Source organism: Tripterygium wilfordii, chromosome 15 (assembly GCF_013401445.1).
Source record: "Tripterygium wilfordii isolate XIE 37 chromosome 15, ASM1340144v1, whole genome shotgun sequence".
NCBI lineage: Eukaryota > Viridiplantae > Streptophyta > Magnoliopsida > Celastrales > Celastraceae > Tripterygium > Tripterygium wilfordii.
Genome location: NC_052246.1, coordinates 5,880,491 through 5,899,837, shown reverse-complemented (window position 1 = coordinate 5,899,837; position 19,347 = coordinate 5,880,491). Strand labels below are relative to the sequence as shown.

The 19,347-nt window shown below is 35.7% G+C and overlaps 4 protein-coding genes across 4 annotated transcripts; 2 read left to right on the top strand and 2 right to left on the bottom strand.

The window, feature by feature from the left end:
- Positions 1-10: 10 nt before the first annotated feature.
- Positions 11-1,183, bottom strand: LOC119979800. The gene is made up of 3 exons (XM_038822431.1): positions 902-1,183; positions 559-853; positions 11-468 (listed from the first exon to the last, which is right to left on the bottom strand). The coding sequence occupies exons 1-3, from the start codon at positions 1,181-1,183 to the stop codon at positions 11-13; spliced, it is 1,035 nt and encodes a 344-aa protein (XP_038678359.1).
- A 782-nt stretch (positions 1,184-1,965) lies between these two features.
- LOC119979799 (L10-interacting MYB domain-containing protein-like) lies at positions 1,966-2,816 on the bottom strand. Its single transcript, XM_038822430.1, has 2 exons — positions 2,484-2,816; positions 1,966-2,397 (listed from the first exon to the last, which is right to left on the bottom strand). The coding sequence occupies exons 1-2, from the start codon at positions 2,814-2,816 to the stop codon at positions 1,966-1,968; spliced, it is 765 nt and encodes a 254-aa protein (XP_038678358.1).
- Positions 2,817-4,945: 2,129 nt separating this feature from the next.
- Positions 4,946-11,207, top strand: LOC120015994. The gene is made up of 13 exons (XM_038868534.1): positions 4,946-5,266; positions 5,367-5,432; positions 5,835-5,900; positions 6,038-6,113; positions 6,450-6,527; positions 7,328-7,425; positions 7,804-7,877; positions 8,561-8,648; positions 8,761-8,918; positions 9,186-9,228; positions 9,639-9,704; positions 10,421-10,498; positions 10,779-11,207. The coding sequence occupies exons 1-13, from the start codon at positions 5,165-5,167 to the stop codon at positions 10,866-10,868; spliced, it is 1,083 nt and encodes a 360-aa protein (XP_038724462.1). The 5' UTR covers positions 4,946-5,164; the 3' UTR covers positions 10,869-11,207.
- A 5,875-nt stretch (positions 11,208-17,082) lies between these two features.
- LOC120016563 lies at positions 17,083-18,705 on the top strand. Its single transcript, XM_038869399.1, has one exon. The coding sequence runs from the start codon at positions 17,242-17,244 to the stop codon at positions 18,406-18,408; it is 1,167 nt and encodes a 388-aa protein (XP_038725327.1). The 5' UTR covers positions 17,083-17,241; the 3' UTR covers positions 18,409-18,705.
- The last annotated feature ends 642 nt before the right edge of the window (positions 18,706-19,347 follow it).

Genomic DNA, 19,347 nt, shown 5'->3' with positions numbered 1-19,347 from the left:
CTCATTGTCTCTACCTCTGCCTCCTACGCACAAGTTTATCTGCAATCTTATCCCGAATAGAGGACATGGTCCTGTCATCACTTAAATCATCAACACCAATAACAGCATCTTCAGTAGTTGGTTCTTGAGATGAACTACTTGCCCCTTCATCCGTTTCTGTAAATTCTTCATCATTCGTCACCCTCAATCGAATGAAGTTGTGAAGTGTCATGCACGCAATTACAATTTGAACCTGGGTTTCATAGGGGTAAGATGACATCTTCCTCAATATAGGAAACCTATTTTTGGTAACCCCAAAAATTTTTTCAATTACACTTCGGAGTGACGAGTGCGTGTGATTGAACACCTCACGAGGACCTGTTGCTCGGCGACCATTTTCAAACTGAGATAAATGGTACCTCTCACCTTTATAGGGTGCAAGAAAACCGGTCCTATTAGGATACCCCGCATCAACCAGATAATACTTTCCTGTTTAAGGTAAAAACAAATAAAAATAAATTATATATACAATAAATTATGTCATAAGAAAGTATAATAACTACATAAAGTAATACTTACCTCGAGGTGGCATTGGAAATCGTAATTCCGGTGTTGAAATTGCATCTTGGAACACACGTGCATCATGTGCTGATCCCTCCCATCCAGCTGACACAAATATGTACAGCATATCAAAGTCACACGCTGCTATTACATTCTGGGTCGTTGTGCCTTTCCTCCCAATGAATCGACCTCTGTCAGGTTTAGGAATCACAGCTGGGATATGTGTTCCCTCGATGGCACCAACACAATTTTGAAAGGGGCTATATTTTGGGTCACCCCTAATCTTAACTAGGACTTCGTCAAACTGGTTCTCCTGCAGTTTAATGATGTCCACTGATAACAACTACACACTATGCAATACCTCATGGAACATCCTGCTAACTGTTTCTCCAGAATGCTTAAAACATTCGTGCACCAATCTATTCCCTGCACAGTGGCCCAGTGTGAAGAGGAACATCCCAACCATTTTCGGTATTTGAACGTAGTTACTTGTTCGTAACATGTACTTATCCCTCAGTTGATAACATAGGTCTCGAAAAATCTTTTTCTTCATCCTAAAAGTCTCGTAGCATCTATCTGGGTGTCCATGTAAAATTTCAGCTACCCATTTCGCACCCTGTAATTTATTTGTCCTGCAAGGCATCTTATCAAAAGATGCAGCCTGTCTTCTCCGATGATAAATTGCAACTGCAGTTACAGACGTTATGAGTATAAAATCATCATTCCTTTTACAGTTCAATTCTCATTCATCATCATCCATCCCATCATACTCATCATCAGTGTCATCAAACTCATCACCACCCATATCAGTTGTGTTGTTGCCTGGATGTAATGGAATATCCATGAGTTGTGCTCAAAATAATCAAATGCATTAAAGAAAAATAAAAAGCACAATCTGTATCAAACTTAAACAATGAAAAATCACGACATGTATCATTAGACATACATAATAGTTAAAAATAGAAGACATATATAATTGATCAAAATATTCCATTCATTAGACATACATGATAGTTAAACATATTCTTGTTCTCATCTTAATACTATCATTAACCTAGATTGGAATATCCAAAAAAAAAACATAATAAAATGCAACTAAAGTCAATGTCATCACACACCACCCAAATTGCTTCTCTCCTCATATTTCTGCTCCAGATATGGCAGCCTCAAATCAGGGTCCAAGTTGCAAAACATGTCCGCTTTGGCACGATTATCAGAAAACAATTCAGCTGCAAAGATAATAAGTTTATGAGAAATTCCTTGTTCCTTCCTCATCTGACGTAGAATATCCATAGGCATAGCCACAGTGGTCTTGGTGACGTTGCGAACCCTAGGTGCTGCCACTGAGTTACTCACAGACACATGGGACTCCTCAGCATATACCAACCTCTGCATTGTCTCATGTTCATCAGCTCTAGTGACCGATCACTTCTTACTTGAGTTCTTGCTAACTGAACCCTCGAATGATCTGTTTCCCAATGATCCCAATGTGTGAGATGGTGTCACCGGCACACCCTTAGAAGGTGAACTTGCAGAAGAAATATCATCATCCTTAATAACTTTTTCAAGTGATTCTCCAAGGTGTACTTCATTGGATGGATCAGTGTATGGGTAGGGTGAATCTTTGGATGTGTTGGGTAGCTCAGGCACATATCCTTCTCCAAACCAAGTATCCAAATCATTGTCAGGTTGGGTACTCTGATTACCATCACTACAATGGTATTTTGGAGTTGGTATGTATCCACTAGACGGTGCCAATCTCGCTGAACCAGTAGCATATGTTCTAGTAAAACATAATTCAAGGTCTGCCTTATTCTTGAAGCCATGTTTACGGAACTTGGCATATTCCTTGTTCTCCTGCGAAGTTAAAAAAAATTGCATTCATTAGAAACATGCAATAATGGTAGCAAAATATAGTTTACAATTTATTATAATACACGAACCTTAATTTTCTCTTCCCACCATTCGTCGCTTGCATTTATAGTGCCAGTAACAGCATCCCACCCAACACCCGTATCCTGGGTAGTCATCTTTACCCATAATGTCCAGTCTTTTCTAAGCAAATCCCATTTATTCTTTAATGATTGTTTTTGATAATTATGTCCTGTTTTAGCATTGAATTGGACCACAAGTTCTTCCCATTCCAGTTTTGGTATACGACTGCCAGGGACTCGCTTAGCAGCTTTCATAACAGCAACACATATCTCAACCAAGACACGAGTATTCGAATCATCCCATTTAATTCTCTCATTATGACTACCCTCATATGAAGCCATTTTATCTTTCCCTTTCCTTGACATATCTAAACATTAGGTATACATATAAAATAAAATTGCTTTTGATCACTTTAGCATCATTTAACTTGCACAACCAAATGATGCAAACCACTAAACAAAACAAATCAAAACTCATAGGAAAATATTACCTAAAAACTACACAGAATTTATCCACAAAACTGCCCAAAAAAAACTGCACAAAAGCTGCCAAAAACTAACCAGAAAACTGCCCAGAATATAATGACATAATTGATCAAATTGCACAAAAACTGTCTATACACAACCCAAAAAACCTGCACACAAACTGCCCTGAAAGTACACAAAAAACTGCCTAAAATTGCCCAGAAAACTGCCTAAACTTACCCAGAAATTAACTCAGACAATTGCACAAAATCTGCCCAGAATACAACCAAAAAACTGCCCGAAATACAATAAAAAAATCCCAGAAAACTACCCAAAATATAATGACAAAATTGATCAAATTGCACAAAAGCTGTCCATAAACTCCCAAAAAAACTGCGCACAAACTATCCTGGAAGTACACAAAAAACTGCCTAAAATTGTCCAGAAATTAACTCAGACAATTGCACAAAATCTGCCCAGAATACAACCAAAAAACTACCCAGAATACAACCAAAAAATCCCAAAAAACTGCCCATAATATAATGACATAATTGATCAAATTGCACAAAAATTGTCCATAAACTACCCAAAAAAACTGCACACAAATTGCCCTGAAAGTACACAAAAAACTTCATAAAATTGCCCAGAAAACTGCCTAAAATTGCCCAGAAATTAACTCAGACAATTGCATAAAATCTGCACAGAATACAACCAAAAAAATACCCAGAATATAATGACAAAATTGATCAAATTGCATAAAAATTGTCCATAAACTACCCAAAAAAATTGCACACAAACTACTTTAAAGTACACAAAAAACTGCCTAAAATTGCCCAGAAAACTACCTAAAATTGCCCATAAATTAACTCAAACAATTGCACAAAATCTGCCTAGAATACAACCATAAATTCGCAAGAACAAATTTGCACAAGCTAAACAATACAAATCCATCTAATCAAGCCTGAAGGTGCAAGTAGACAGGGCATTTCCATCTAATTTTTAAACTAAGCAAAGTCACAAGTCTTGTAAGGTACAAACAACTAAGATCACAAATCATAAATCAGAATGTTGACCCTAAATTCACAAGAACAACTTTGTCAAAGCCAATCTATACAAATACAAGCTCCTAACCAGAGCGAGAAAACCATAAATAGCAACGAAACACACAAATCACAGATGTAAACTTTCAATCAAACCACTACAAACAAAGGATAGAGTTATGGGTTCTTACCAAAAAATCAAGTGACTTTGTGATCTCCTTGGGTTGAACGAAGACAGAGACGTAACCACTGGTATCAACAAAAACCTAACAAGAAAATCGACCAGTATCAGAAAATTGAAAGAAGAAGAAGACGAAGAGGATACCACTAGCATATGTAAAGCCATATCTGCACACGAAACTAACCTCGTCGTGGTGGGTGATGAGCTCGAGATCGCAACGGTTCGCACCTCTCTTCTATGCAAAGAATTCGTGATGGAGGAGTGAAACAAACAAAGATCGAGTTTTAGATAAACCGCTCTCTCAAAAGCTTTGTTTTGGAGATTATTTTTGGGAGCGGTTTACCGAGCGTTCATAGGGCTTTACAGCTAGCTTATTAGACCTGTTTGGTATAACTATACCGCTAGCGGTACAGCTCAGCTTTAATCTCACGCGAACGCCCTCCCAAACACTGCCATTAATCATTTGCATCACTATCATCTCTTTAACTATATATATATACATCCCTTAGGCTTGGGCTAACCCAAAGTTGGCCCAAATAGTCGGGCCAGGCTCAAAAAATGGAACCCATGCTTGATGCAATTTCGGGCCTAGGTCGGGTTTTGGCATGCAGGCTCAGGTTGGGTTGGTGCTGAGCCTAGACCCGTGGGTCAAATGGTGAGGCCTATTCAACGGGCACCCAAGTTCATGATTTTATTATTTTAAGAGAGAAAGAAAGAAAAATAAATTGAACACATAGAGTTGATAATAAAACAAGATCAAAATTGATGTTAAAAAAATATGAGGAAATAAAAAAAAAAAAAAAAAAGGAGTTTGGAAACCTAAAAAGAGTTCAAATTGCCCTGGAGAGCGTGTAGAGGCGCGACCATTGCCTTCTGAAAGCAGTATTGCAGCCAAAAGTCGTTCAAAATGAAGATAAGACGCCAATACTGAATCCACAAAAACCACCGCTGCCGGTTCCCTCCATTCACAAGGAGTCCTAACAGTAGCAGAGGAAGAAGAGTGAATGGGGTTGGAGCCGAGAAGTCTACGCAAGGCTGTGGTGCCGTCCTCTCTTATTCAGAATCCCTCGCCGGGCAATTTACAGTCCACTCGCCTAGCTCTATATGTTTGCTTCTAAACCCAACTTTCATACACTTCCACAATGCTCTCTCAGAAATCCGACTGTCTCTCTCTCTTATCTTTTTCTTTGTCTTATTTAATTTCAGGTCGATGAGGACGCCTCTTGTTGTTGGGTCTTTATTGCCTCCGGTTGCCACATCTACAAGCTCCAGGTGTTAACTATGTACTTGCAATATGTGCTCTTAAAGATTACATTGTTTGCTTAAAACCTTTTAAGCTCTTTGAGTTACTTCTCTGCTGGATTCAATAAGAGTTGAAACAGCAGTCAAATACCCTTTTATATATTTCTGCTTATTTGCGAGTATCGATTACAATGTTTTTTACTACAGACTCCCCCTTACTGGAAATTTGCAATCTTCCATCCAATTCTGATTTTTTTTTTATGAAACTGTATGAAATAGACCGGTTGGAGTGTTGATTTTAGAAACCTGTCTCACAATTCATAGTAACTAAAGACGTATTTTTAGGGGGAGGGATATTGTAGCTCTAGAAATGATGATTTTGGCAGACAAATATTCTAATGATGCTTATGTATCTTGACTCTCTTCCTAAAGGTTCCACTGCAAGATTCTTCGATAAGCAAAGGGAAGGAAAGTCTCCTAATTCCTGAACAGACGGAGGTATTTTTGTTGTGAGTTTACACATAAGCTATTGTCCATTCCAGTAGCAGGGTCTCCATGCAGATTTTATATGAAAATTCATACTAAGCATGCTCTTAATCCCTTCGTGTTTTAATTTTTATACTGACTTCTTGCAGATTTTGCAGTCTTCTGTACTTAACCGTTGCCCTCATCTTTCAGAAATTCAGAGCATAGCACTCTCTGAAATTGAGGGTAATTGACTCTTGTAGCTACAACTATTTTATGCTTGTATTTGTCTATGGGATAAAAGAAAGTTCTCTTGGAATTAAAGTTTATATTCTGTGGTACTCATCGTGTGTGAGTCTGAAGGGATGTCCAAAGAATAGCAAGTTAAAAAGATGATAGGGACTGTTGATCTGTAAATTCTAGGATGGTTTATTCTCAATACATAACCTAGTTATAACTTATAAGCTTAACGGCTATACTCTTTCTTTCTAGAATTCTATCCCAAGTTTGATTCTGTTCTTTTTCTATTCAAAAAATAAAAGGCTGATTCTCAATACTGTAATTTTGTTGCAATATCTTCAGGCACTGGTTACTTGGTCTTGGGAAGTGTGGATTCCTATGGTCACCTTATTGTCTCTAAACTAGATACTAGTTGTAAAGGTACATTTTTTACAGCATACTTGTACTTACAAATTACAATTATACATGTAATCTGTCTAAGAAGTTTTTCAAGTCAACAATTTATTCTTCTCCTACATAATTTGCGAGCTCCCAAAAAATATGTCTGGTTTTTTCTTTTTGGAAAGTTGATTAATTAGTGAATGGTGATTGCAAGAAGGTAGCCATAGAGGAAGCAGGTTGGTGGGACATTATTTGAGGTCCTTGCTGCCTGTTCCCTGAAAATTACTTGAGCTGATAATCTATTACATGAACCCGTCTATGTTCTGAATCTTCTGATCAAATGTTTCCTGCGTTGCTTTTGTTCTCTCTTCCTCTTCTTCATCTATATAAATGCAGAAATATTTTCCAATCATACAGTTATTGTGTTATAGTGGAGTAAGTGGCTTCCCTTGTTTTGTGCTGCCTGTATGATGCTAGTGATCTGCAATTGGTTTATATCAATTTTACCCTCTTAGCTCATGTCTTGGTTTTCTGTCTGGGTTGATTAATTCCATATATACTAATGATGGCGAAGAGTCATAAAAGAATATACTTACTTCCATCCTTTTTCAAGGAAGATTTGCTGATTAGAGCTGTAGCATAAATCAGCGTAAGTTCTGAGGGACATAATGCAACTTATTACTTGAACTATAAACAATAGCTAAGACTATATCATATGTACCATTCCTTTTATCTCTGCTAGTTTTGGTTTCACTTTCTTTTCCTTTTTTGGTGGATTAGGTGTTTAAATATTTAATTTGTAAGACTGTCTTATCAATATGTACTACTGAAATTTTCAGATGTTGACAGGCTTACATATTCAGTTTTGCCTCTGGATAGTGGTGTTGGAGAAGGTAGCTGGGCAGGGCTTTGCTTTAGTTCAAGTCAGTGGTCCATGGTACATACTTTTTCTAATAAAATAAGTTGCATTCTTAGGTCTCTAGTATTGCCCAAGCATGTTTGACTCGTTTATCCACAAATATATTTATCTACATACACACAATAAAAAGACCAGCGCGCTAATTATACAAGAAGGAAGAGAAGTTTATTAATGTGACAACTGTCATGTCATGTTGATTGACCTAATTACAAGTCATCAGGAAAAAGAAGCTTATGCATTCCCTGCTATGTCTATTTTGATATATAAACATGCAGTTTCTTTAACATCAAGTTTAATTTTGTTATTTGCTATGATCTTTTCTACATTTGGGCATGGATTCTGAATTAGTCCAAGTGCATATTATTCATCCTTCTTATTATTTTTTCTAAATTCCAGGCAGCTGTAGCACGTAGCTTCTGCAAAAGCATAGATGTTTATGATCAAGATATCCAGCTTCGAACTTTACATTCGTAAGTATTTTCCAAAGATTAAACTCATGGGAAAGGTGAGACTTTCGTTACTTATTGATCTATCTATCATTTATTTATGATGAATTTCTAAACTGATGACATGGGAATTCTGTAACATTATGCACATCCCCCTCTTTTGTGCAATTGTATTGTCTTCTATTGGATGGATATGGGTGAAAGACTTGGTGTATAGTTACTGACATGGTCGATAGTAGTATAGAAATGACTTTTTGTAGTAATCATCTCTAGTTGGGAGCATGTAACTTACCATCCTACTGCAAATTTTCCTGTAATTTGATCAGATGCAAATTTCTAACGCCCTGGAACAATATATTGTAAGAAATTGGGTTTGGGGTAGCCTTAGCTATATAATGTGGATCATCAAATGGAGAAGCTATAGTTTGCAATTTTTGCTCTTTTTCCTTCATAATATGAAGTGGAAATTTTGTGCTTCACTCTACTTTAAGGGGGATGGAATCTTCATATTTAGCACAACCTATTCCTTGTGCATAGGATCTGGACACTATGTTTTCCATCTTATGAGGCATACTATACCCTCAGGAATAATGGCCCATTGAAGGATTTTTGGTGTTTTAGAGCAGCTGAGATGGTAACTTTAATTGTTGTATCTATGTACGATTTTCTTCCTGTGGATTTACATAATTGACATGACTATGCTGCAGACTGTGGTATCCATCATCATTGAACTTTTTAGAGAATTCAGCTTATGCGAATGAAAATTCAATTTTGGCCATCGCAGAAGGCTGCCAGGTGAATTTTGTGTGTCCTTGCATTTGGGTCCTGTAACACAATAAATGAGCTTTGGTGTTGAGTTCATCTATATGCATGTATTTTGGTACTCCAACTATCGAAATGATTGCAGTTGACAATATGGGACCTGAGAATGAAAGAAAACGGTGGTTGCATACACCGAATTTGTGGTTCTGTTGGGGATATTTTCTATGCTGTCAGCAGTTCATCAACTGGTAATGTGGCAGCGGGTGGTGCTGATCGTACTGTTACAATTTATGATCCTCGCAGGTTGGTCATTTTCCTCGACAAAGTTTACTATGTTGCCTAAGTTAGAATGACTGCATGTATATCATTAGTGTATCCTCTGACTTAATTGTGTCGTATAATATGTGTAGGATACACGACCGAGCTGCTTAAATTGACTGTTCATATATTATTTTTTTTTTTCCCCATTCTTCAGTAGGTCACCTGAAAGTGGAGGAGAAAGAAATGTGTCATCAATGTTTATTCACCTTGGATATAACAAGTAGTTAATTTTTGTTGTCTTGAATGTAGATGGGCTGCACTATCAAGATGGACAAATTGTTCAAAGTATGAGGTCAGTGAGCATCAGTGATGACTCCCTATTCTGTTGTTAGTTTTATCAGTTAAGCCCTTTTGCCAACCTTCTCTGAGTATTCAAGGCCTGTGTTTGGCTTGAGTGGTAAAGCAGGTTTTTTATAAAAAAATTTTGCACATACAAAAATGGCTCTACTGGATTATTCATCGTTGAGATCCAACAGTAATATTTCTGGAAATTTAACATTGTTCCAGTGGCTATATTTAGAACTTAATTTACCGTATCTCCCTTGTCAAAATATCTTAGTTTCTTGTAGATTTAAAAGTGTGCACTAAAATCTTGTATTTGAATATATATATATATATATATATATATATATATATATATATATATATTTTTTTTTTTTTTCATTTTATGCCAAAGATAATTTACTTCTAATGATACTGCAGATAACCGGACTTGCTTTCTCTTCGATTGACTCTGATTACATCTATGTACAGGGACTTGATTATGAGGTAATTGCTTTAGAGATCCTTAACCAAATGTTCTTGATTCTTGAACTTTGAGATTGAACATGCCTGAATGTTCATGAAGTTTACAGTGCGTTTCTTCTTCAAAGCTTCTAATCCTGAGAATTTTGGCATCCACTATTTGGAAATTGATCTTTTTGCAGCAAGGAAAACATCTGTTATAACACTTTTCCTTTTGTTGAATATAAATTACTATTGTTCATTTATTTTATTTGGTGTAAAGTAACTTTGAAATTGCTAATTAAATAGTACTGAAATGATCTTGTATGTTTCAAGTGGCAAGTTACGCAAGTACGTAAACAATGGAGTTGTTTTTCCTTCTTTGTGCTGAATATGGTTAGTGAAGAGTTCTGTATCTGAATCCCAAATGAGACAGGATGGTGATGCTTGTAGTCATTGTTGAATTATTACTCTTCTTACTTTACCTTTCTTTTTCTTTTCTTTTAAATGTTGTTAGGGTTTATGAGAAATTGTTGCAAGTTGCCTGTGGCCTTTTGTGTCATGTAGCATGGTTTTGTTGATGCCCAAGTCAGGATAGTAATTCACTGCCAGAGGGGGGACTGTATATTAACTAGTAGTTCATGCAATCATTAACCGCTGAGATTAATAACGTAGGGCATCATTCATAATTATTTTTAGTAGGAGTTTCTTTAGATGTTCAATGCTCTCTCCTAAGGTGAATGACAAAAATGCACTTGCAGGTTTTTTGTGGACAGTGGAAAGAAGGCAATAAGGTGTTTTCATTTAGAGGAGACTCAAACTGGCTTGGGTTCAGCAAGGTACTAGTCTTTTTGTATTTTCTTTGAATGAATGATCATGCATGAAGTGTCATGAGATTGTCTTGCCAAAGAAGCATTTTGTAATATATTTCTTGAGAAAGATGCGAGCATGTTGCATGCATCACGATAAAATTTAATGCAAAGTTCTCAGCCTGGGTCAAGTAATAGCAGGGTCATTAGATTCAGGGTTTGCATTATAGTCTAATGATATTAGCTAATGGCTATGTTAATGAACTACACCTTCCAGCATCTAAACATCTGCTTTTGATCCATGCTCCAGTGCTCCAATCGGGATGTTGTGGGTGGATGGTGTGATTCGGGAAGTGTCTTTGTGGCTGACATTGTTGCTAGAGAGAGCGAAATTTGCTGATGCATTCCGTCACTGGTGATTCTGCTGCTTTCTTACCTATCTCGTTAGCTTCTGCATTTTTCTCATGGGGTACACTTTTTGTGTAGTTTTTCATGCTATCACTTTCTATTTGCCAACAAAGAAAATAGAGCATGGAGGACAGATGGCAATGACTTGGGAGTTATGACAAACTGTTGCTATAAAACTCTCAAAACTTTGACTTCATTTGGTAGCTTATATTTGGAAAAAAAAAAAGTTAACTTATAAGTTGTCAACTGTCTCTGGTGATGTTAATTGCAATAAGTGTATGAAAAGCATATATTATCCGATAAGTTCCCATGAGGAGCTTATTTTATACTAGAGTAGCGTTTTGTTGGGTACAAGGGGCGTATAAGCTAGCTCATAAGTTTCACCAAACGTGCTATTATTTCTCTTTTTTTTCTAATAATATAACCAATCTGGTGGGTCTCGATAGATTGAGACTTTTAAACATTTGACCATAGCAAGTGAGAGAGACAACTCTGGTTGGTTTGAGGTATTACCCTTCTTGAAGGGTAACATTTTGATGAATCATTCAAAGTCAAAGTCAAGATTCATGGCTGGATTGCTTCTTCTTTGATGGGGTTGGTTTGGTAGGGTTAGGAGACCCGAAACCAGGGGTCCCAATTTTTAAAAGATGACCAGTTTAAATCAACTGCTGACCAACTAAGTATTCAACAGATTTTGTCTTATGTGCGGTGGCTAGCATTCTCAATATATTAATCTATCTAGTTCTCATGTGGGTTAGAAAGTGATGGATTGGTGCTTTGCATTCACAATGATGAAATGGTTTAGGGATCAGTACGAATAATTTTAGTCCAATCATTCATTTCTGAGAGAGACATCTCCAGCACGCTCTATAGTTTTTTTTTTTTTTTTTATACATATTTAATGACAACAAACACTCTTGACCATATTAATTATTTTGTGTAAAGTAATACTCCTATTTAAAGCATACCATTAAAAATACAATCAAACACTATTGTCAAAATTGTCTACCGAACGGATCCTTGATCTGTTAGTAATTGGAGATGAAAATCAGCATCATTGGATGGTGGCAAAAGGGCATTATCGTCAATTCAAGTAAATTCAAATGGAAAATGGTTGTAAAATGTGAGAGAGTTGTCCATTTATGGACAATTTTGAAATGAACAATATATTGTGACAAAATTGGGTAGGAATTCTAACCATGAAATAGTTGTTTGGTGCGGTCCAACCATATATTGTGTGTCAAACTAGCACTTACTAATGCCGGCTTGGCCATTTGGCCAGTAAAGCCAAGTTACAGACGATTTTTTTAAAAAAATAAAACTCAATTGGCTATAAACAATTAAGAAAATTAATTTGAGCGAGAACATGACCCAAGATTCAATTTCAATGAAAAATAAACTTCTCAATGGTATTTAAAATAATAATAATAATAATAATTTTGAGCATGATATTGATGGCAACAACTGCTTCAAGTATCTTCTACCTTATGACATGAGCACAATGTTTCATCATACCTTATTATTTTTAGTTGTATGATATAATGAACAGAAGAGGGCATGTGAAAAAGAGTCAAATTTGTACACTTTTTTCTTTTCACATTCTAGTGGATGTCACTCTCTGTGACAAAATAAGGAGACAAAAATAGTGTCTATATTTTGTTGTGATATTCATAGTTTTATGACTTTATACGAAAAGTCTGGTACATATGAATATGGAGTAAAGCTAACATAACGACATAAAAACCTTTCGATCTCATTCCAATTCGCACAATATCTTACGCTTGCATCAAGACAGAGAGAGAATCAAATCCCCAGGTTTGCATTTCTGAAATTAATTTTTTACTTAGAGTTATATATAACTATATATATATAAAAACATATGAGCCACTAATTTGAGTGGTAAAGATGTTGTGTATAATTTTAGTGATCAGGTTCGAATCCCCCTCACCTGTTGAAAAAAATATATATATATATATAAATTATATTTGTATATTTTCCACATTTAGAGAGGACAATTTTATATACATACAAAAAAAACATATACCTTAAGTGATTCAAAAACTCTATATATCCCTAACAATATTTTCTATAACCGGTCATAATGGTATTACGTTATATAAATACATTGAATTTTGCTATTACGTTGTCTAATTATATTGACTTTCGCTATTACGTTGTATAAATTACATTGAATTTCGTTATTACGTTATCTAATTACATATTATGGTTGATTATGACTGGATTTGTTAGGTATACGTAGCGCTTCCGTAAATGATTGCATGTATATATGTATGATAAATTGATGGGTGAACGTTAAAAATTTGTAGAGAGGAGTTGAACCCCAACCAAAAATTGAGTTTTTTTTTTAATTAACTAGTATTTGTCATTGGAAAAAAAAAAGCTTATTTAATTATATTAAAACGTATTTCTAATGTTATATTTTAAATGATTAATTGTTTTTTAAATTGTGCCTCACGTGGTGCAACCTACGCGTTGAAAGATGATTATGGCCAGTTTGGAACACATTTTTGTAGAGCATTTATACTACTTTTGAGTATAAATGCTAGATGTAACCAAACAACAATTGAATTGCACATAGTTCGAGACACTTTTAATCAACATTTTCCTCCAACTTCCAAATGCTACTCTTGAGTAGCTTTTTTGGAGCATTTGCAAATTATTATCCTTATTGTCCCTTGTAATTTCATATAATTCCAAGATTATCCCTCATATTTGTATATTTTTGTATGTGCAAGTAAAATTTGTTCCACTCATGAAGGAATAGTGTTATTAAAATCCTTCTCATTAAATAAATAAATTAAATTAAATTGATAATTTATTAATTAATTGATAATTTATTATTATCTTTAATTTATTTAAAAGTCATTATATTATTTTTAAAAATTAAATTGTATGTTTGGATACAATATATACAACAAATACGCATAATACCCCTGCACGTAATTTATCACAATATGTTACACAGCACAAATGTTAACAGTAAAAGTACAACCAAACATCTAGTTAACATTCAGCCAGCATTTCTGCTACTAAAATTGTCCAGCATTTCTGCAGACATATCTACTACTTTACAAATATTCTACCAAACTAGCCATATATATAATATATTTGACACAGAGTTTAATAAATATCAGCCATCACTACTACAACTTGTGAGATTAATTTATGGTCACACACACACACACGTTTTGTTTGAAAAATAACATTTGACTTTCTACATCACATGTGACAGATCAAACCCTAGTATTTCAACAACATATACAAATCAGCAGAACCACTATCGATCGATCGGTCGAGTAGATTTGTTGTCTCCAAAGTCCAAACAATAAAACTAGTTTTATTATTGTTTAATACCCACAATTATATTATTTTTGTCTATCTACTTGCAACAACCACTTATGTTATTTTAATAATTTTTACAATATATATATATTGTCAATATCTTATATCTATCGTTCTATATGTATATATGTATGTATATACATATATATTCAACTCTATATATATGCTCCAAGGAAGTGGTAACCCACACGTGAGGTGGTTTTTGTTTGATGATCTTCTTTAAACAAATTTTAGTTCCTTTTCACTTGATGCCATAACTTGCCTTTTCAATGAAAATTTTGTTGTTGTTGTTTTATTATCAAATGGTGAAAATATATATATAGTAATCTCTTTACTTCTATAGGAAGATAAAAAATAACCATTTAAAATTAATGATGGAGTTTGTTATTCTAATTTCTACAAATATATTGATGATTTTTATATATAAATTAATGGGGGGTTTATATATATATATATATATATATATGAAAAAAAGTTTTGTGCAATGAACGTTAATTATTGTACCCATTTTGACAATTTCCTAAAGCAAAGGGAGGTCTTCCATTGCAAGGAATTAAATGACCTTACTTGTACCCAAAAATTAAATTGTATCAGAGATTTGTTTTTTTTTTCTTTAATACCATATAATTTAAATAAAGACTTGCCAAGATCACAACATACAATGATCATCAGCTGGGGCTAAAGAAAAGATTAAACAAATCAATGATAGTACTTTTGCTTCTAATACTTAAATACATACATGCTCGTCATCAGTTAGGAGCATTATCCAATGTATCTTAAGGTACCATTAATTAATTTGGTAGTGTATAATATATATATATATATATATTAAAAGTTTTGTCTTGGTTGAATTGAGATTGTCCTAATAGGAAAAGGCCTAATGTGTCAAATGCTTTGGACGAATTTCTTGTCATAAAAAATATTTGAGAATAAATCTATCAAAATATTCAGAAATTAACCTAAAATGAGGGGTTTCCTCCTTCGCCCCTTCTCTATACCATCTATTTATTTCCCCATGCTTTTATACATTCAAGTGTTCTAAATGATGTTGTAGGGATCTATCTTTTGGGACAATTCATCGACTATCCGGTAAGTTCCAACAACTGATATATGGCGGCTCCCTTTCTAGATTTGAAGATTTCCTTCTTAGATCTTGTGTTTTCCTCCACCGATAGGGTGGTTTCCTCAATCTCTAGTTCAAATATGGCTTTTCCAGACGTTGATGTGGGTTTTACTAGCGGCAACGCCCATCTTTTGTTTGTCCAGATCAAGGTTATGAAGAAAACGTCTTAACACTTCCGCGTCTCCTCTCCAAATCTCATTATTTGGGGAGTTTTCAAGGCAGTTGACCTCAATGTCATGATTGCTGCTTCAAGACCACTGCCTGCATCCAAAAAGAGTTATATCTCTTTGCTCATGCTATTGTTTTGACATTATCTTTATACTTGATTATGGATTTTTTTTTTCTTGTATTGTTTCTGGAGGTGGATCCTCCCGATGTAATTGTGGTCTGGTTACTTTAATATAAGTGTTTTTATATAAAAAAAAGAAATTGACCTACAATGAACTAATTGCAATTTTCTAAATAATTTTTTTTTTCGTGAGGCCACAAATAAAATTGGCACCATTATTGTTATGCATTATTATTATTATACCTACTTTAAGTGATATGATTTGATGAATTCACTATGAACCAACTTTATGGTAGGGTGTATGTATAAATCATGAACCACCAATATATATTTTATAAAATTATGTACATTATAAAATTAAGCATGCCATAAATGCATCATTTACGTACATGAATTGCCTCCATTTTCTTTTATTATTTTTTTTATAAAAAATATAAAATTTAATTATAATAATAATAATGCAATGGATAATGAAACAAAATGGAGATATCAGTCCAAAGGGACTGACACCTAAACTTTCATAAATTTTAAAAAAATGTTATCTTCCAACATCATTTCTCTCTTATTTTATTGCTTCTTCAATGTTTTCTTATCAAAATTCAATTCAAAAATACTGAATACTGTTCTATTATTGTCTAGTCACTTTCATGGTCTTTTTAATGCATTTTTTTAATCTTATTGTCCAAATCAAAATACATAAAATAAAATTTTATTGGCCCAATTGACACCTGAGTCATTAGTTGGAGTGATAAGAGGTGAAGTGTTCGTATCCCCTCTTGTTTCAAAAATATAAGTACAGGGGTAATTCGGTCATTAAAATAAGTTTCTAGAAGGAGTGCCAAGTAAAAAATGGACCAAGTCGCTCTCGATATTACGCGCCAACGAAGACCCAGCTGTACAATCCACGTGTGCATGCCAGACAAAAAAAAGTGACGGCGGTCCTCTAATTAAATATCTCCACGTGTCAACGAAAACTTCCAGATCGCACATCAGACGATGACATGATGTTCGATATCGCACGGTCCCCGATCGTATTCGGACGTTGATGTCAGTATTTCGCTAAAACGGTATTATATCGTGCGTTTTGAGATTATCTGAGGCGTGGCCAATGCGTGTGGTGCGTGTAAATGTAAAAAGCGAGTGATTTTTTTACAAAGAGAATGCTAGAGACCCCAAAATTTGATCTCAAAAATCCCCAAATCTATCTGACATTAAAATAGTCATTAGTTGAAAACACACATATCAGATCTACTTCACATCCAACATTCTATATTAAATGAGGATTTTTAAGTCACTTTTTGGGGTTTCAAGCATTATTCTTTTTACAATTATAACTGCTTTAGTTAATTAATTAAGTTTAATTAATCAATGATTATAGATAATTAGACCTTTCTCTCTCTAACAACCAGAAACTACGCGGTCCAAAAATCTCACAATAAAATGGGGTCGTCGACTAGGGTTTCTCACACAATCACCATTCTGTGTTCTCTATCTACAAAATCACTTTCTCTCTCTAAACTGAATAATTTACTCAGTTTAGATCAATTGTATGCGAGGTTCTTGATTCGTTTGAATTGCATCGACTGAGAAATGCCCACTACGGACTGTCAGGGTTCGTCTGCATCGTTCAATCATATTGGCCGTTCGATTCTGAGCCTCCGCCGGGAACAAATTTATTCCATGGAAGTCGCCGGGAGTCATGATGTAGAGCTTGAGGCATTCCAGAAGAATGTCGCTGAACGATTTGGGGACCTATCCTCCGCCGGGAACGATGATCTGTTAACTATTGCGTGGGTAAGGAAGCTGCTTGATGTGTTCCTCTGCTGTCAGGAGGAGTTTCGGGTAATTCTATTCAATAATAGTTCAATTGTTGGGAAATCACCAGCTGATCGTCTCGTCGCAGAGTTTTTTGAGCGGAGTGTAAAGGCGTTAGATGTATGTAATGCGATCAGGGACGGTATTGAGCAGATCAGGCAGTGGCAGAAGCTTCTGGAGATTGTGCTTTGCGCTCTTGATAACAATCGAAGTCTCGGTGAGGCCCAGTTTCGCCGTGCTAAGAAGGCTCTGATTGATTTAGCAATCGCATTGCTCGACGAGAAGGACTACGGCACAGCACTGGCCCACCGGAATCGGTCCTTCGGTCGCAACAACGCATCTCCCAAGGATCACCTCCGGCGAATCGGTCACTTCAGGTCTTTGTCGTGGAGCGTTTCAAGGTCCTGGTCTGCTGCGAGGCAGCTCCAGGCAATTGGGAACAATTTAACGGCCCCCAGAGGAAATGAAATTGTAGCGACCAATGGACTCGCGGTGGCTTTTTTCACGATGAGCTCGGTTTTGTTGTTTGTAATGTGGGCTTTAGTGGCTGCAATTCCGTGCCAAGACCGTGGCTTGCACGTTCATTTCTTGATTCCTCGGCAGTTCATGTGGGCCGCACCTATCCTTTCGCTGCACGAGAGGATTTTGGAGTCGTCCAAGAAGAGGGAGAGGAGGAATGCTTGTGGGTTGTTAAAGGAGGTTCATCAGATTGATAGGTGTGCACGGTTTATGAATGAATTGGTGGATTCTGTGCAGTTTCCATTGACAGAAGAGAAGGAAAGAGAGGCCAGGCAGAGAGTGCAGGAGTTGGCGCTGGTTTTCGAGGCTGTAAAGGAGGGTTTGGATCCATTGGAACGCCAAGTGAGGGAGGTGTTTCATAGAATTGTGCGTAGCCGAACTGAGGGGCTCGACTCTTTTGGAAGAGCAGACCATAACGAGTAATAAGTCATTGGGCAGCTGATTGTGTGCATCAATTTGATGCATAGAAATGCCGCTGATTATAGTTTCAAGCTGTGACGGAAATAAAAAAAAGATAACTTTCTGTGTATTCAGTAATCAGCATATAGTAGTGTATAGTACTTCTGGTAGGACTTGAAATTGGACCTTGGCAGTCCTAAGTGCTGATGTCCCAGCTTCTTGTTTTTTGTACAATTGAAATTCCTTGGTAAACTGCATAATCTGGTATTGTAATTGATTCAGTTGATGATTGTTTTTGGTTTGCATAATACTTGATTCCAATAGTGGTTCTTTTTCTTTGTTTTATTCTGGGAATGAATGCGGTGGCAAAGTGAAGTTTCAGTTCCCAGATTCAGGTAACTTTCTGTTTCCTTCATCTGGCGGTTCCATAAATAAGCCTAATACTTGGCCAGAAATATGAGTTTGGTTATTCTGTTTCATGTTGTAGTTGATGACTGTTTAATTGCTAATTGTATTTGTTTGTCGGGATTCTTGAAAGATAGGAACCCTTTGGTACTCAGCATTGTTAGTATTCGTTGTTTTGCTTGGCTTAGACATTCCTCTGAAGAACTGTTGTGTCCATATGAATGGCTCTGATAACTTTAGTTTCTCTTCTTTTCTGACCCCTCATTCATGTTGAGGATCATTTTTTGCCCAGCAAAACTAGGATGTGGAATTTTTTTCTAAATTTATTTTGAATGAGTTGCTGACCACCCCTGATAAATTATTGCAGAAAATGGAGTTTCTGCTGCCAATATTGCATTGCTAGTATTTATTACATGGTCCAGCTGGAATCTTCGGTAAACTGTGAGGATTGTTTGACTTTGATTTTCTTCCATTGAATTGCTTAGGTTTTCTTGCGTTTAGCTTAGCTGCATGACGTTTATGCGAATAAGAAACAAATTACAAGGAGAGATTGACTTG

What these genes read in the sequence shown, in the direction of transcription:
- LOC120016563 (XM_038869399.1), top strand. Translation starts at nt 17,242, where the DNA reads ATGCCCACTACGGACTGTCAGGGTTCGTCTGCATCGTTCAATCATATT.
- LOC120015994 (XM_038868534.1), top strand. Translation starts at nt 5,165, where the DNA reads ATGGGGTTGGAGCCGAGAAGTCTACGCAAGGCTGTGGTGCCGTCCTCT. An exon ending in AGCACTCTCTGAAATTGAGG is followed by an intron (nt 6,114 to 6,449) that starts GTAATTGACTCT and finishes CAATATCTTCAG; the next exon opens with GCACTGGTTACTTGGTCTTG. An exon ending in CCATCGCAGAAGGCTGCCAG is followed by an intron (nt 8,649 to 8,760) that starts GTGAATTTTGTG and finishes AAATGATTGCAG; the next exon opens with TTGACAATATGGGACCTGAG.
- LOC119979800 (XM_038822431.1), bottom strand. Translation starts at nt 1,183, where the DNA reads ATGCCTTGCAGGACAAATAAATTACAGGGTGCGAAATGGGTAGCTGAA. An exon ending in TTAGCAGGATGTTCCATGAG is followed by an intron (nt 854 to 901) that starts GTATTGCATAGT and finishes ATTAAACTGCAG; the next exon opens with GAGAACCAGTTTGACGAAGT. An exon ending in ATTTCCAATGCCACCTCGAG is followed by an intron (nt 469 to 558) that starts GTAAGTATTACT and finishes TACCTTAAACAG; the next exon opens with GAAAGTATTATCTGGTTGAT.
- LOC119979799 (XM_038822430.1), bottom strand. Translation starts at nt 2,816, where the DNA reads ATGGCTTCATATGAGGGTAGTCATAATGAGAGAATTAAATGGGATGAT. An exon ending in GGTGGGAAGAGAAAATTAAG is followed by an intron (nt 2,398 to 2,483) that starts GTTCGTGTATTA and finishes TTAACTTCGCAG; the next exon opens with GAGAACAAGGAATATGCCAA.